We start from the raw sequence: 15,000 nt of genomic DNA, 5'->3' as shown, positions 1-15,000 counted from the left end.
TTTTCCATCTACACACACACATACACACACACACACACACACACACACACACACACACACACACACACACACACACTTAACGGGGTGCTAATACTTATGTTTTTCTCTTTGAATCTGAGTCTGCTTATATTCACAGCTTACTCTCTTATTGATTTGTTGGGTACTTTTGGGTTGTGTGTGTGTGTGTGTGTGTAGAATACCTCAGTCTGCCAGTTACCCTCCAGAACAACACTGTGAATCTTCAGGAAGCTTCAGCGCACACACACACGCACACACACACACACACACACACACAGTAACGTCATTATTCAGATAACGGTGATGTCATGACGTGAGATAAATGTGTGTGTAGTTGGAGCAGTGTGTGCTTTTGAGTGTTGTGTCCTGGTCTTTCCAAGCGCTCGTCCCCTGTTGATGATGTCATCCTTACAGAGAAGCCTACTTTAAACATGCCGTTATAGGAAAATGATCGACTTCGAAGTGTTTACATCACGCCACTCCTGACCAATCAGGATCCAGGATTCTATCCAGAACTTAATTTGTTAAATACTTACGTCACTACTGCGCAGTTTGTGTTTAGCTAATCGAATGACAGATTGATGATGTAACATGATGTAGCTAAGCTAGCTATAAGGCTAACTAGCTTATATAACAGTAAGCTAACAAGTTTAGCCAACTGTAAAGCAATCCGATGTTTTGGGCGTCCTGTACGTATTTCAAGAAAGGAAAAAAATGTGATTTCTTTTGATTGGCTGATCAGATTTAGCGTAAGCTCCGCCCTTGTTGTGCGAGGGACGTTTGCCGCTTGGCAATTCCAGGATGCGCAGAGAGCAAACTGTCGCGCTGACTGAGGAATAATGTGTTAATTATTTTTTATTTCTTAAAAACAATACTATGATAATATTGAAAGTGTGACATGATGGTGATAAGGGCACGAGTGTCACTCTGATGACATCACGAAGTCTGAAGGTGGATTAAAAACGTTCGGATGCTGCAAGAGGACACGTGAGAAACGTGGAGGTCTTTGTCCTGGAAAAGGGGCGTGGCCTGTCACTGGGAAATGAACGACATGTGGAGATTTATTTCATCATCAGCACGCGTCTAGTGTACCTTTGCAGGACGTGTGATTTGGGACACGCCCACAGTGTCTCCCTATAGAGTGTGTGATTTGGGACACGCCCACAGTGGACTGAACGGTGAACGATGGAGGAAACGATGGCGCCATCTTGTGGCCTGGACCCTCACACCGATCACGGCGTGACTGGAGTGTGTCCCTCGGTGCAGGAGAGAACTCAGGGGCCACACACACACACACACACACACACGATAAAGGAATCACGCCGCGGTTCTTGGACTTTTTCATTCAAAGAGCCGATCTTTGTTGATCTGGGCCGCTGTGTGAACTACGAGCACAAGACAAAAGGACGTAAAAGGACGTTCTTTAAAATAAAAAAAAAAACAAAACACGCCCCTTTGTTCCTGTGACATGCCCTCTGCCCCGCCCACTCCTTTTTTTTTTTTCTTCTGAATGTCCAACCCTGTACACGTGCTGTGACTTTCGGTGTGTAACTTGAGAACGGAACAAAGACTTTATGAAACATTCTTTTTAAATTATTATTCTGAATCTTCTGACGTTTGTAAACGGCCGAGACGAACTCGCTGCGAATCTCGGCGACTCGCCCTCCGCCTCCTTCCTTCAAACGCGACAAGAAAAAAGTGAGAAAGAAGAAAAAATACAGTGAGAAAGGAGGGAGAGCCTCTTTTTTTTGTTTTGGATAAGCTATTTTAAATTGTGGTTGAAGCAATAGACTTTTTGAATTCTGATTGTGCATGGTTGTGTCTTGAGTGTTAAAATATTACAAAAAAAAAAAGATGCAGTTTGGGAACTGGACTGAATAAAAAAAAAAATTAAAAAAAAAAAAGAAAGAAAAAATGTCCTGTAATGTTGGGTGGTTTTAGACATCGATTAAAAATGAAAAGAGAGTTAGCTTTTTACACAAAAATCTTATTTTAATTTTAATACTAAATGTGGAAGAGACCGGCCACAAAATTGAAAAAAAAAAGTAATTAGTGAAACAGAAAAACACGTTATTAAAATTTTTTTAAAAATGATCAACTACATTTACGTCTAGTAAATTTAAGCAAATTTTTTTAAAATAGTGATTAAGTAAAGTGTTATAAGTAAATTAATTTTTTTTGTTTTAGAATTAATTAGTCATGAATTTTTTGTATTTCTTTTTTTTTAATTTTGTTTCACTAATTACTAGTTATGTTGCAGTCTTGTGGCAGTCTTATTGCACAAAATATTATAAAAACAAAGCAACGGAATGTATATTTATCATTTCTGCTGCATGTAATTAATCATTTGTACTATAATATGATTAGCGTTTAATTAACACTGCAACACTGTATTCAGTAAGTTCATTAATCCAGTTTCTGGATAAAACAGCTTGTAGGGGTCCAAGCACTGAAGCTGAAGCTCTACTTCTGTTAGACTTTGTGTTTTTGTTATCTTTATAGCAAAATGAATGTTATTTATTAATTTTTGAATCATAGGAGAAAAAAAAGGTGTCAGAAGACCCGGCTGTTTGGAATAAACCACAGCGTTAATTTCCAAATTGTACAAACAATCAGAGATTTAGATTTATAATCATTTCAACAAAGACACAAATGCAGGAATGTTTTGTTTGGTTGGTGTCGAGCGTAAAAGCCGTGAACTCTACATTATGACTTACATTTACACTTTATATAAAAAAAATGTTCTGGCTTTATCCAGGACCAATCAGAGTGAGGTTCGGAAAGTTTGCCTTCATAACAGAGTGTTAAAATAGCTGAAACCACGCCCCATTCAGATACAGAATACCCACAATGCACTGCGGTGTCTGGAGGTGGTATAGTGAATATGGCGTGAGGTATAAACCAGGTAGTCATCCAAAACCTGATTAAAATCCCAGAATGTGTTTGTTCTAGCAGTGTGTGTTCGCTACGCCACGCCGTGTCTCCGAGCGCGGGTGTAAATTAGCGCTACATGGCCGTGAGCTCTCTGGACGTCACGACTCGGAGGCTGATGGTCCCCGGCATCTCCTCAGACGTTTCAGATGCTCCTCGTTTCAGCTTCATCGTCTGAGGGTCTGCAGAATCTTTCAGAGACGCTGGGAGAACCACCTGACCCATAAACTGGTCCTTTACAGCATTACTGTTCCAGACCTGGACCACAGACACACACACACACACACACACACACACACACACACACACTTAGCAATTGGTAGCTGAAGAGTAATGCTATATAGGAATATATTTTTAATCATTAATCGTCTAATCGTTTATTTTTTGGGTGAATTTTGACACTAAGGAGGTCAGGACTAAGATGGGGGTGCACTTAGTTTTGTCCTATCACACTCCAAAGCTGAAATCTGAGCTCCTCCCATTTCCACTGGGACAGCGACGTGTCATGACCCTCTTCCAATCCAAGTACACTGCAAAACTGCTGTCTAAATTCTTTTATTCTGGATTTTTTCATCAATATTTACGAAGAACTGATCGACATTTTCAGTCTTTCAGTCTTTCGGTGTGTTTATTTCAGCTCAGGTTCTTGAGAATTAGAGTTGCTCGCTAGTTATCTCAGCATGTAGCATCAAAAACACTGATGGTCATTAAAATTCATTCCAGATTTACTTCTGAATGTTTTCGTGTCGTGAGGTGTCTAATATTTCTAAAAAGAGAAACATTTGCATTCTGTCAGAAAGTTTTACAAATTAAAGTGTCTAAAGCCGGTATGTTTTATTGACTGGAACATGCGAGAAAGGAAAGGCTCAGATCTCCGCTTTGGAGTGTGATAGGAAAACCAAACCTGCGCTCCTGTGTTTGTCCTGACCTCCATAACGCACTCTGCAAATTTGGGGAAAATTGGAGAAAGTCAATTTTTTCACCTAAAAAACACAAAGGCTAACCTCTTACTGTATTTTAGGCGAAAATTTTGACGTTCTCAGATTTTCCCCAAATTCACACCGTGCGTTAGGGAGGTCAGCACTTAGTTTTGTCCTATCACACACCAAAGCTGAGGTCTGAGATCAGATCAGGGACGTGTCCGAGCAGCGTTTAAAATCCGTTTAAAAGAATTTAGACAGCAGTTTTGCAGTGTACTTGGATTGGAAGAGGGTCATGACACGTCGCTGTCCCAGTGGAAATGGGAGGAGCTCAGATTTCAGCTTTGGAGTGTGATAGGACAAAGTGCGTCTTAGTCCTGACCTCCCTAACGCACGGTGTGAATTTGGGGAAAATCTGAGAATGTCAAAAATTCACCCAAAAAATTAAATACAGTAAGAGGTTAGCCTTTGTGTTTTTTTTTTTTGGTCAAAAAAAATCGACTTTCTCCGATTTTCCCCCAAATTTGGGGAGTGCGTTAAGGAGGTCAAGACAAACACAGGAGCGCAGGTTTGGAATTCCTATCACACTCCAAAGTGGAATGAAATGTCCTTCATCACTGAGTCAAAATCCTAAAACAACTAGCTAGCAACTCTAATTCGTTAATCTAATCCAGCTAAATTAATTATTTCCGATTAGACAGCAGGCTTAGTGATCTCATTCCCTTAAACTTCTTAAATGTTTAGCAAATTTTACTTATAGATAGATAGTGAGTGATGCAGCTATATTTAGCTAATATGTCAACATTTAAAACATTGAGAATTTACTACATTTGCTCCTCATCATGTTTTCAGTAATGTTTAAAGTATCACAGGGATGAGTTACGGTCTAATATGAAGCTGTTTCTCAGGCTGTGATTAGTCACTGAAGAGTCTCACCTGGATAGTTATCGGTTTCCGTGGTTTCTTCCTGTAAAAAATGGCTCTGGTGTCGAACAACGGGTTTCGCGTGTCTTTCTGAACCAGGGACTGGACCGATTTGTTCTCACAGGATATGATGACGTAGGGATCCGCACCTGCACACGACACACACACACTCAGGAGTCTGAAACACTGTGAGACTTCAACCAGTAGAATAATGAAGGTTTATAATGGTGGGACATGAGCATTCTGGGAAGCATGTAAAAGACATCATGGTGGACCCTGTGCTCTGACCTTAACTTCCTGGGAAATGTGAAGAAAAGAATTTCACTTTACTGTAATGGATATATGACAAATAAAAGCTTTCTTCTTTTTATTTGGTTTCTGAACCTACAAGATCACCACTCTTGTTTCCAAGATTAATCCTACTTTTAACAAAAACTCTGTAACTCTGTATTTCCGACTAAGAAAAACAAATAGGAAAATGTGCTCTTAACCTAGAATTCCAACGTGGACATGACAAAATTTCAGGGGATGTTGTGTTTGATCATCATTAAGCGTAAAAAAAAAAAAAAAAAAGCCTTGACCCAGGCATCATGTTGAAGCAGAGAAAATGGTGCAGATTGGTCAATAGGTGGCGCTGTGAAAATAACTACAAGATGGATGACTTGCAGTACAGTGCTTGGACCCCTACGATCACTGGCAACATGTAGGGGTCCAAGCACTAAAGTACAGCTGTCAAAAACATGGCTGTCTACAAGACGAATTCTGCGTTTGACTAAAACTCATAACTCAATATATCAAACTTTACACTAGGAAAAAAAAAAAAAAAACCCAGCATGATGTCACATCAAAATGGCTGCTCACACCATCATCAGTAAATAAAGCACCACTTATCTAATGATAAATGAGATTATAGTAGCATTCGCTTTAGTTCAATCAACCTACGGACACAAGCGTTAGTTAAATCTGTAGCACTAAACTTACAGTTTGCTGTTTTGCGATTTCAAAAACACAAATGCTAATGATCAGTCATATCACTAACGTTAGCTGGTTAGCTTTCATGGACGTGTCCAGGTTTTTTTTTTCAGCCACAGTTGCCATGTAAAATATCCAGTGGGATCACAGAAGGCCAAATACAAAACCTTATTTAGTTTTTAAGCTTTTTTTAATCATAATAATTTTTTATCGTGCACTTCAGCTGGCACAAAGTTGCACAAATTAATGTGTATATCTTGTATATCTTATTGAGTGGAACATCTTGGAAATGAAAGGCTCAGATCTCCACTTTGGAGTGTGACAGGAAAACCAAACTTGTGCTCCAGTGTTTCTCTTGACCTCCTTAAAGCACAGTGTGAATTTGGAGAAAATCTGAGAAAATCAATTTTTTCACCTAGAAAACATGAAGGCTAACCCCTTACTGTTTATTTAGGCGAAAATTTTGACGTTCTCAGATTTTCCCGAAATCCGCACCGAGTGTTAGGGAGGTCAGGACTAAGACGAGGGTGCACTTAGTTTTGTCCTATCACACACCAAAGCTGAAATCTGTGATCCTCCCATTTCCACTGGCACAGTGACGTGTCCGAGCAGCATTTGAAAAGAACATGTGCTGAAATAAACACACTGAAAGACTGAAATACTGAAAATGTCGATCAGAACGTCCTAAATAATGATGAATAAATCCAGAACAAAAGAATTTTGAACTCCGTTGACTGACATTATAATATATTTGGATCAGGACAGTACGTCAAAATATTCCTAAATGCCATGGATGGGCCATTCCGACTCGGAATGTGTTACAACTTGGGCAGAATGCTCCTGAGCCTGGCCTTGCAATCTGCGAGGAGCTTGTGGTATTGTGGAGATAAAGTCATCCATCCATCCATCTTCTGTACTGCTTATCCTACACAGGGTCACGGGGGAACCTGGAGTCTATCCCAGGGGACTCGGGGGAAACCCTGGATGGGGTGCGAAACCCATCACAGGGCGCGATCGCACACATTCACACACTACGGACAATTTAGAAATGACAATCAGCCTACAGCGCAAGTCTTTGGACTGGGGGAGGAAACCGAAGTACCCGGAGGAAACCACTGAAGCACGGGGAGAACATGCGAAGTCCACGCACACAGGACGGAGGCAGGGATCGAACCCCCAACTCCAGAGGGAAACGTGTTAACCACCAAGCCACCGTGTCCCCGATGAAGTCATCCCAAAAGCAAAATAGCACATGTGACCTGTGTGAATATCCCTATAGCGAAGCCGAAGGCACTGATTGGATCATTGAGTTCTGATAATTCCCAGACTGGAATATAATCCTGTGTGCCATAATCTGTTACTCTGTTGATATATTTGAACGGGAGATTGTATTAGTTAAATAAAATGCACCATAAAATGCATCAAAATCCACTTACACAACTACGTTTTGTTGCTCTGGAAGGTTTCCGGATCCGACTACTGCTTTTCTAAACGTTATATTGTTGGTTATTGGTTAGATTTCCAGTAGCTAATGCTTTATCAGGAGGCAAAAATAATACATATACTGTACAGTATATTATTTGTTCATTGGTAAGAACCAACGATAATGAAGTGTATGTGCTAAGTGTGATGTGAAATGAAACAGCGGAGTATAATCAGAATAATAAAATACTTAAAGAAGAATTTCTCACAAGGATTCTTATGTCTGTATATGACATATTACTGTATTAAATTAATTACTGATGGACTTAAAATAGACTCACCTCCACTTCTGTCTTGATTTTCGAGTCCATCTGCTCCGTGAATGTAAATCTGAGTAACCAGCTGAGGGTAACCGCGAAACGAACTCCAGCAGCTCACATGGGGTTTATCCAGATCCAGCTCCCTGAAACACAGACAGAAAAATATTCTCGACTTATTTTTCTCACTGAAGCGATGAACTAAAGCTCTGTAGACAAGCAGAGAAACATCTTCAAGGTTCTAACCCAAGTCCAGTTGCCTTTATTACCAAAATGATCTAGTACATGACTGAGATGAAATCAAAACATTAAGTCAAAATGTTAAGAGTAAATCTATAAAACTTCGAGGGACAACTTTAACAGTGCAACATAAATTACAGTTTAATCAGTTGTTCATCTAGAGGAATCCAGACACTTGTTAAGTGCTGGAACACAAAAACATTAAGGTTTACTACATGGTTTGACTCACTCTGATATTATGTCTAAAGCACTACAGCTGGGACAAATCTGTGAGCTATTACAGCCTGAAAAGCTGTCTGATAGTATTCTTAAAATAAACACTTTTGTGTAAATGCCAGCTGAACGTTATCGGAGAGAGATAGCAGAGAAAACAGTAGCTCTCTCAGTGAACATGCGTCTTATCTAACCAGCGTTACTGTTTAAACTGAGTCAATGACACACGCTATAAAAATGTCCCAACGTAACACACTCACGCCATGAGAACCGGCCTGCGATGTGCAATATGATTACATACATAAGTCACGTGACACGGTGTACGTATGTCTTAGTGAGTCGTACTTGCACCCAGCGTCTTGATCAGTGTAAACTCGGAGCATGAACTCTCCCAGGGTGTCGGGTCTGAAGGTGGACGGGATGATGACGTAACGACCTTTAGGCAAAACTTTCCTCATGAACACGGAGCGTGCGTTGATGTAAGTGGACGTGGCGACATTCTTCTGGGTGATGATGTCATGCATGCGGTACTTCCTGTTCAGCTCCACCTTGGTGCAATGTGAAGAGAGAGAAATGTGCATGAAACAAATATCAATAAACATCCTTTGCACTTTATTATTGTCTCTAACAATCGAGTTTTGCTTCATATGCTCACATTATGGTGTAATTTCTGTATAAATTAAATGTATTTTTCCATTTTATGTAATAACTTACATAACTTCACCTCGTACTAAAATCCCTCTCGTCATTTTTTTCTTCTTAATAATTCATCCATTCACTCCTGCCGTATTTTATCTGTTACCCAGAACGCGACTTTCCAAGCTCCAAGCTCCAAGCTCTGTATTTTCTCAGCTTGCCGCGTCAGGGTAAAAATTACAACTCGTCAAAGATGGGCGATTATTTATTTCATTGTGATCTGAACTTTGACCAAATGTAACAAGGACATTAATACTTCTGTGTCTAGACAATTCTCTCATCAGGACATTTGCCTTTAGAAGAGCCAAAACCCAAAACTCCAGTCAATTATCTACGAAGATTTGCTGGCTGCATCAAGAGGGAGAGAAAGCAAAGGGCATCCAAGCAGTGTAGGAGTTTAAAGCTAACATCCAAAATATGCTTTTTAAATATTTGCCCTTTGACTTTTATCACTCTAATAGTTCTTCCCTAGCCAGGTCCAAACAACACATTTAAACAACGTAAATATCAGGACTTTTTCTATTCTTGAACTAGGTAATCAGCTCTTATTACCCAATATTCACACTAGCAAGTCTCTTAGATTAGCAAAACAGGCTAACTGTATTAGCTACTTATACCCACCAGACACACGAACAGTCTCTTCTTCCAAGCTTTATTTTTCTTCATAATGTCTCTATAGACATTTAACGAGAGGTCGTATATGACAGGATAAGATGAACCCACGGTTATAAATTTTTCTTCCATTTTTGCTCATCAAACAGAAATTTCAGGTAGGAACTAAAGTTGTGAGTGGAGAACTGAAGAAACATTTTACCACACGTATCGTAGGATTGGTCATTCAAGCCAATCAGTTGGATTTGGCGCTTATACACATCGTACCTAAATTGATTTTAACTGAAATCTCAACTCAAATGTCACTCGTGACTGAAACCGTGGCTCAGTAGAAAATATACGATCAACTTGTCGCTAAAGTGAACGTAGGTTATGGTGCGTATAAACGTAAGGACACCCATCTGTGGTATTATAGCTGGAGCAGCAGTCTTTTAATCGCTGCTTTACAAACACTGGGTTAAAAGACTGGGTTAAAAAAGACAAATCTGTTGTCCAAATCCAAACAAGCAAACCAACGTCAAAAGCAGGAAATACCAGATTAGTAATATAAGACTCAAGGGAAGACTCAAGATGACAACACCTAATAATAAGCAACAGTTTAAAAACAAGCTTGGATAAGGCAGAGCCAGAATGAGGAGTGAGGAGACAAATCAGCTAGAGCTCCTGATATCTTCAGCAAGCGTTTTAGCTTGGTCAGGGTCATGGTGGTTACTGGGTAACACTGAGGACCAAGCAGGAATACACACACTCATTCACAACTGAGCTTAGCAGAACCCGGAGGAAACCCACATAACCACAGATATGGAGAGAACATGCAAAATTCCACACCCTGGAACCTGTTTGTTGTGTTTATAATTTTGCACTTTTCTCATCAAAAACACACACAGAATTCAACTAGAAACAGGTTTTCTGTGTTCAACCAGGTGCAGAGAAACACAAAAACCTGCTGAAGTCTCGGCTCCGATACCTTAAAGATGGCGAATCCGATGGTGAGGTTTTCACCAGCACCATGAGCTTTGTGGATCTTCATATCTCTCTGCTGCAGTGACACCAACAGCTCTTCTTCCTCTTGAGAGATATCCAACACAAACTGGGAAAATACACAAAGGGAAAAGGAATGTGGATTTGTGTGTTACAAGAAAAAAAATGGAGAAAATGGTATTTTGTAGCAAGGAAACAGATTTGTTGTAGAGATGCAGAAGGCAACAATTTGTGGTGGTACCTGAGGGGTCTGTACCAAGGGACAAATTCTGTAAAAACAGTAGATGTTCGTCGTTGTGGTCCCACAATAAGATTGTGGCGGAAACTATAGAATTGTCCAGAAAGTGATGGTACCTTTAGGTTACGTAACGACTACAATACCCTTGGTTTAATGCTGATGTTGGATCTCTACAATAGGAACGATTGAAGTAGTACATTTTGCTTAGGAAGGACCAGATTGTGGGATTATCTCTAGGTTCTGTAGGAGGGTTGGTTTGGCAACTGTGTGTTATTTAAGATTCCAGTGGCATACCTGTGTGTTCTGTGGGAAGGTAGAGATTACGGTGACACGTATTTGGGTACATTTGAGTACTGTAGAGCCATGCAGGTTGTGGTGATACCTGCAGGTTCTGAAGGATGACGAAGGTACTTGTGGGTTCTACAAGATTGTGATATTACCCTTTAGAGCCATATTGTGGTGATACCTGTGGGTTCTGTAATATTGTGATGATATGTGAATTTTACAGAAATGAGCAGGATGTGGTGGTACTTGTGGATTCTGGTATTGTGAAATTTTTATAAGGTGATACCTCTGAAGTCAGACTGTTGGTTCTGTAAATGTGTCTTTTGTAGGAAGAGCAGATTCTGGTGGTACCTGTGCATTTATTGTGGGTTAGACAGAAAAGAGAATATTGTAGTGTACCTGTGGGTTCTACAAGATTATGATAGTACCTCAGGGGCCGGATTGTGGGGATACCTATGGGTTCTGTAGGAAGAGGGAAGTACCTGTTGGTTCTACAAGGTTATGATGGTACCTCTAGGGCCCGACTGTGGTGATACCTGTGGATATTATGTTGGTAATTGAAGGTTCTTTAGGAGTACAGTTGTGGTACCTGTGGGTTCTGTAGGAATGTCTGCTTATGGTTCATGCAGCCACCACACCGGTTCTTTAACGGATCTGAGTGTTTCGTCCAATTCCCAAAATGCACCACCTCAGTCCACGTCTTCTGGACACTCAGCATACTCGTGTTTATCAACCGACACACATCTGCTTCTGTGAAGTTCTGACACCAGTCATCGAAAGACATCCTGAAGAATTAACACCAACAAACAGACGAATGGAATTTGTTCTCAACACCTTATGAGCTTTTTTTTTAGGCAGAATATGTCCAAAGTGCTACATGGAGAGTAATATCTTATGGTGTCCTTTCCTGGCTGATAGGATTTTCTAAGAAATTAGAAAAATGTTGACTCACCAGAATTCTCCATCATCCGCCACGGTGATACCCAGATTATTCCTCTCCATATTCCCAATTTTCTCCCATTCCTCTGAGCTACAGTGAGAAGGGAATATCATCTCAGACCTTTCATGAAAGCAACCAAACAGGGAACTAAAGAGAAAGATTTCACTTCTTTTCATCTCTCAATCTCACCTGTCACTCCAGGCTCCATTCCACTCATGTTTACCCCACGGGTTCCTCATGCGAATCAGAGGGATGGTTTCATTCTTAAAGAAGGCCAGCAGGCCATGTCCCAGCCGCACCTTCTTCACCGCTGTCACAGAGTATGCGTGACCTTTGACCAGACCGTTTGGCAAACGCAATTCCAGCTCTTGAGGAGATGCCTGACAGGAAACAGGAGAAGAACATTTTCAGATACTTCAGAGACTCCATATACTAAACGTTTACCTGTTTTTAGCAAATACGTGACCACAGACGCTGTCAGAATCTTATATAAAATACAGGTAGCAATCACACCCTTGCATCAGAACCTACAGATATAAAAACAGGTCTAATAAATCTCCACAACTCTCCCCATTCTACAAAATCTACTCTGGAGCTTGTAACTATCACAAAAATCTTACAGTGCCTATACAGAATTGGAGTATTGAGAATATAACTTAGTGGTCCATAACCATAATTAGATAGATTAGGTTGATAGTTAGATAGACCTCACTGACCGCTATAGAGCAGCTGATGATGCCTCCTCGTTCGCACACTTCGAGCAGGTCTGAGAACAGTTTGTCCTTCACTTTGGGGTCGGTGCGGTAGTTTCCTGTTTCCAGACTAATAGGTTCATTTACAGCGCCGCTGAAATCCACCACAGCATCTCCTGTGTTCCCTCCACTGAGCGATTCATAGCAGCCCGACAATCTACAAACACATTATGCTAGCTATAAAGAAATAACAACATTTCTTGTTCTTTATCAACAAAGACTTGTGGACCCGACTGGTCACACTTTGGTTTGGTAAAGTAGATAAATAATGCACCCAGTATACACCCCTGTGGAACTCCTGATTGAGATTGATGCATTATATAAAAACAAATCAACCTGTAGTAAATACAACAGCATGCACTTACAAATGAAGCATCACCATGTAGGCAGATGCTGTTACTTCTCTTATCTTAGATGGTTGAATTACAGTAGTAGATTTCTGAAATTGTAGTCAGTATCCAAAATCCCATTGTTTTTACATTACAGTGACAGTACATTCAGCAACACCCCCCCCTTTTTAATAACATTCACGCTTACTTGGCATACGCCTTCTCCAGCAGAGCGCTCCAGAACTCATTACTGGATTTGGAGTGGCAGTAAATCAGTTTCCCATTGATGGTGGGCAAACGATCATCCACAACCACTTCTGTCCACTCTCCAAAAATCCAGAAATGGAAACGGAAGATTCCTGCATAGCGGTCTGGATGTTTAGGATCCCATTCCTGCTCTTTCCAGTCAGGAATCACCTGATGACCAGAAAATCATGCAGCATAAACACTTGATGGAAAAGTGTGCCAAAATTTCCAGACTAACAAGTTACAAGTTTTGCTTTAGACTAACTTAGTGAGTGGTTGTTGATTAGATAATTGTTAGATTGTGGTTTTATCCTAGTGTTATTTTAAAAGACTGTCCATCACATGCTGGCCGACCAACCAGATTACACCTCACCCCCACCCTCCATCATGCGGGTGGTGAGTCCACAACATGTCTTCCTCTTTGTAATATAACGAGGAGCTCGGCAATCCAGGAGAGTAGAGCCACTGCTCCTCTGTATCCAGTTGTAGCAGTTTGGGCATCTTACAAGGATGTGCCTTAGTGGACTGCAAAATCAGAAAACCCTGGAACAGACCCTGGACCCAGTGGAGAGACTATATCTCAAAGTCAGCTTTGGGGAAACATCTACGGATCCCCCAGAAGAAACTGGAATCTGTGGCTGGGGATAGCCAAGTATGGGTTGACCTTCTCGGTGTGTTGCTTCTGCATCCCCCACCAGGAAAAGCAGGAGAAAAATGAATGAATGAATGAATGAAGCTTGATGCACCATGAAGCACCAAGAAACTTGTGTACTAACAATGTCCAAGATGAGTGCCCAAGATCTTTTCTCACTCCTGACTGTTTGATCACAGATTTCTTGCTGTAGGTATTTCCTGGTAGCTTCGCAGTAAAGATTGCCTTATTTCTGAAAGAGATGATCTATTTGCAGTACTACGGCCATCAGAGAGATAAAAAAGATCACCATTGCTCAATCTCTATCTCTGGTCAGATGCCAATGTATACAGAGGTAAGTGTTTTTGTGTGAAGTGGACAGGCAAAGTCAATATTAGATGTTGACTCCTCCCAAAAGGGCAACTTGTAGCAACTGAGAGCTGTGAGACAGATAACCTCCTAGATATTAAACCTCCTCCTTCAAAATAACACTCGGGTCTAACAAAATGTAAAGCAGTACATCAATCTTCAATACCAGAGCAGATAATTTATAATAGATCACATAAACGAGTCCTTTCCAGACTCCCTAGTGTAGCAAGAAATATCTTTAAACATCGCATAATGGGAGAAAAAATACCACGCCTAGACTTCCTCAGGGCGAATGCAGCTCCCAGTGAATATAAACTCATAAACTTGCAAATTGCTTTTGCACTACTGCGAGAGGAACTGGGCTTCCACACATGATGTGATCCACACTTACACCCGATGGACTTTGAGGGAAAAAAAAGCCCTTCAGCCAGAAATGAAATTCACATCACATTCCAATACAGATGAGGTGTAATGTTCAGACTGACCTTCTGCCATAGATCTGGTTTAAGAGCCAAACAGGAACAAGCTGCCACGAACCAGCAGTTTCCCACATCACCCTGATTCAGGTCATGAGAACTGATGCCTTCCACGAAAAGATGAGGGTTCTCGGTTATCTCCTAAAGAAAAAAGAAAGACGTTTGACACTAGTGGTTTCAATTTAAACACTCATGAAATAATAATCTCGCCGTGGTGGTATAATGTAATGAGGAAGTCTCAAATAGTTATATAGTGTTTCATGTACAGCACTGTGCAAAAGTCTTAGCAAAGAAATGCTGTAGAGTAAAGACGCCTTCAAAAATAATGAAATTAAATGTTTCTACATTAAAAAAAACACTATAAAGAGCAGTAAACAGTAATAAATGAAACAGTCAGTATTTAATGTGACGATCCTTCACTTTAAATAAATAAAGCAGTATCTGAGGTGCAGTGTGTGCAGTTTTATAAGGAAATGAGCTGGAAGTGT

General features: G+C 40.5%; 2 protein-coding genes across 12 annotated transcripts in view; one reads left to right on the top strand and one right to left on the bottom strand.

The window, feature by feature from the left end:
- The window catches only part of LOC113531410 (serine/threonine-protein kinase PAK 3), a 34,134-nt gene extending 32,670 nt beyond the window's left edge, over positions 1–1,464 (top strand). For both annotated transcript variants that reach the window (XM_034300790.2, XM_053230414.1), the window contains one exon: positions 1–1,464. This exon is cut by the window's left edge and continues 696 nt beyond it. The gene's annotated coding sequence lies outside the window, so the exon portion shown is untranslated.
- A 556-nt stretch (positions 1,465–2,020) lies between these two features.
- LOC113531307 (calpain-5) overlaps positions 2,021–15,000 on the bottom strand; it is a 17,147-nt gene continuing 4,167 nt past the window's right edge. For 6 of the 10 annotated variants that reach the window (XM_034300779.2, XM_034300780.2, XM_034300778.2 and 3 more), the window contains exons 3-13: positions 14,522–14,653; positions 12,999–13,207; positions 12,426–12,618; positions 11,899–12,089; positions 11,722–11,799; positions 11,359–11,554; positions 10,233–10,355; positions 8,303–8,505; positions 7,529–7,650; positions 4,806–4,942; positions 2,021–3,207 (exon numbers count right to left, since the gene is read on the bottom strand). In XM_034300779.2, coding sequence (XP_034156670.2) covers positions 3,025–3,207; positions 4,806–4,942; positions 7,529–7,650; positions 8,303–8,505; positions 10,233–10,355; positions 11,359–11,554; positions 11,722–11,799; positions 11,899–12,089; positions 12,426–12,618; positions 12,999–13,207; positions 14,522–14,653 — 1,767 coding nt within the window. In that variant the 3' untranslated portion in view covers positions 2,021–3,024. The remainder of the gene's footprint in view (positions 3,208–4,805; positions 4,943–7,528; positions 7,651–8,302; positions 8,506–10,232; positions 10,356–11,358; positions 11,555–11,721; positions 11,800–11,898; positions 12,090–12,425; positions 12,619–12,998; positions 13,208–14,521; positions 14,654–15,000) is intronic. The other 4 variants (XM_034300777.2, XM_034300776.2, XM_053230408.1 and 1 more) reach the window with 1 other exon arrangement.

The sequence above is a fragment of the Pangasianodon hypophthalmus genome, chromosome 27 (assembly GCF_027358585.1).
Source record: "Pangasianodon hypophthalmus isolate fPanHyp1 chromosome 27, fPanHyp1.pri, whole genome shotgun sequence".
NCBI classification, from domain to species: Eukaryota; Metazoa; Chordata; class Actinopteri; order Siluriformes; family Pangasiidae; genus Pangasianodon; species Pangasianodon hypophthalmus.
Note: the sequence above shows the minus strand (reverse complement) of the source record. Positions and strands in the feature narration are given on the sequence as shown.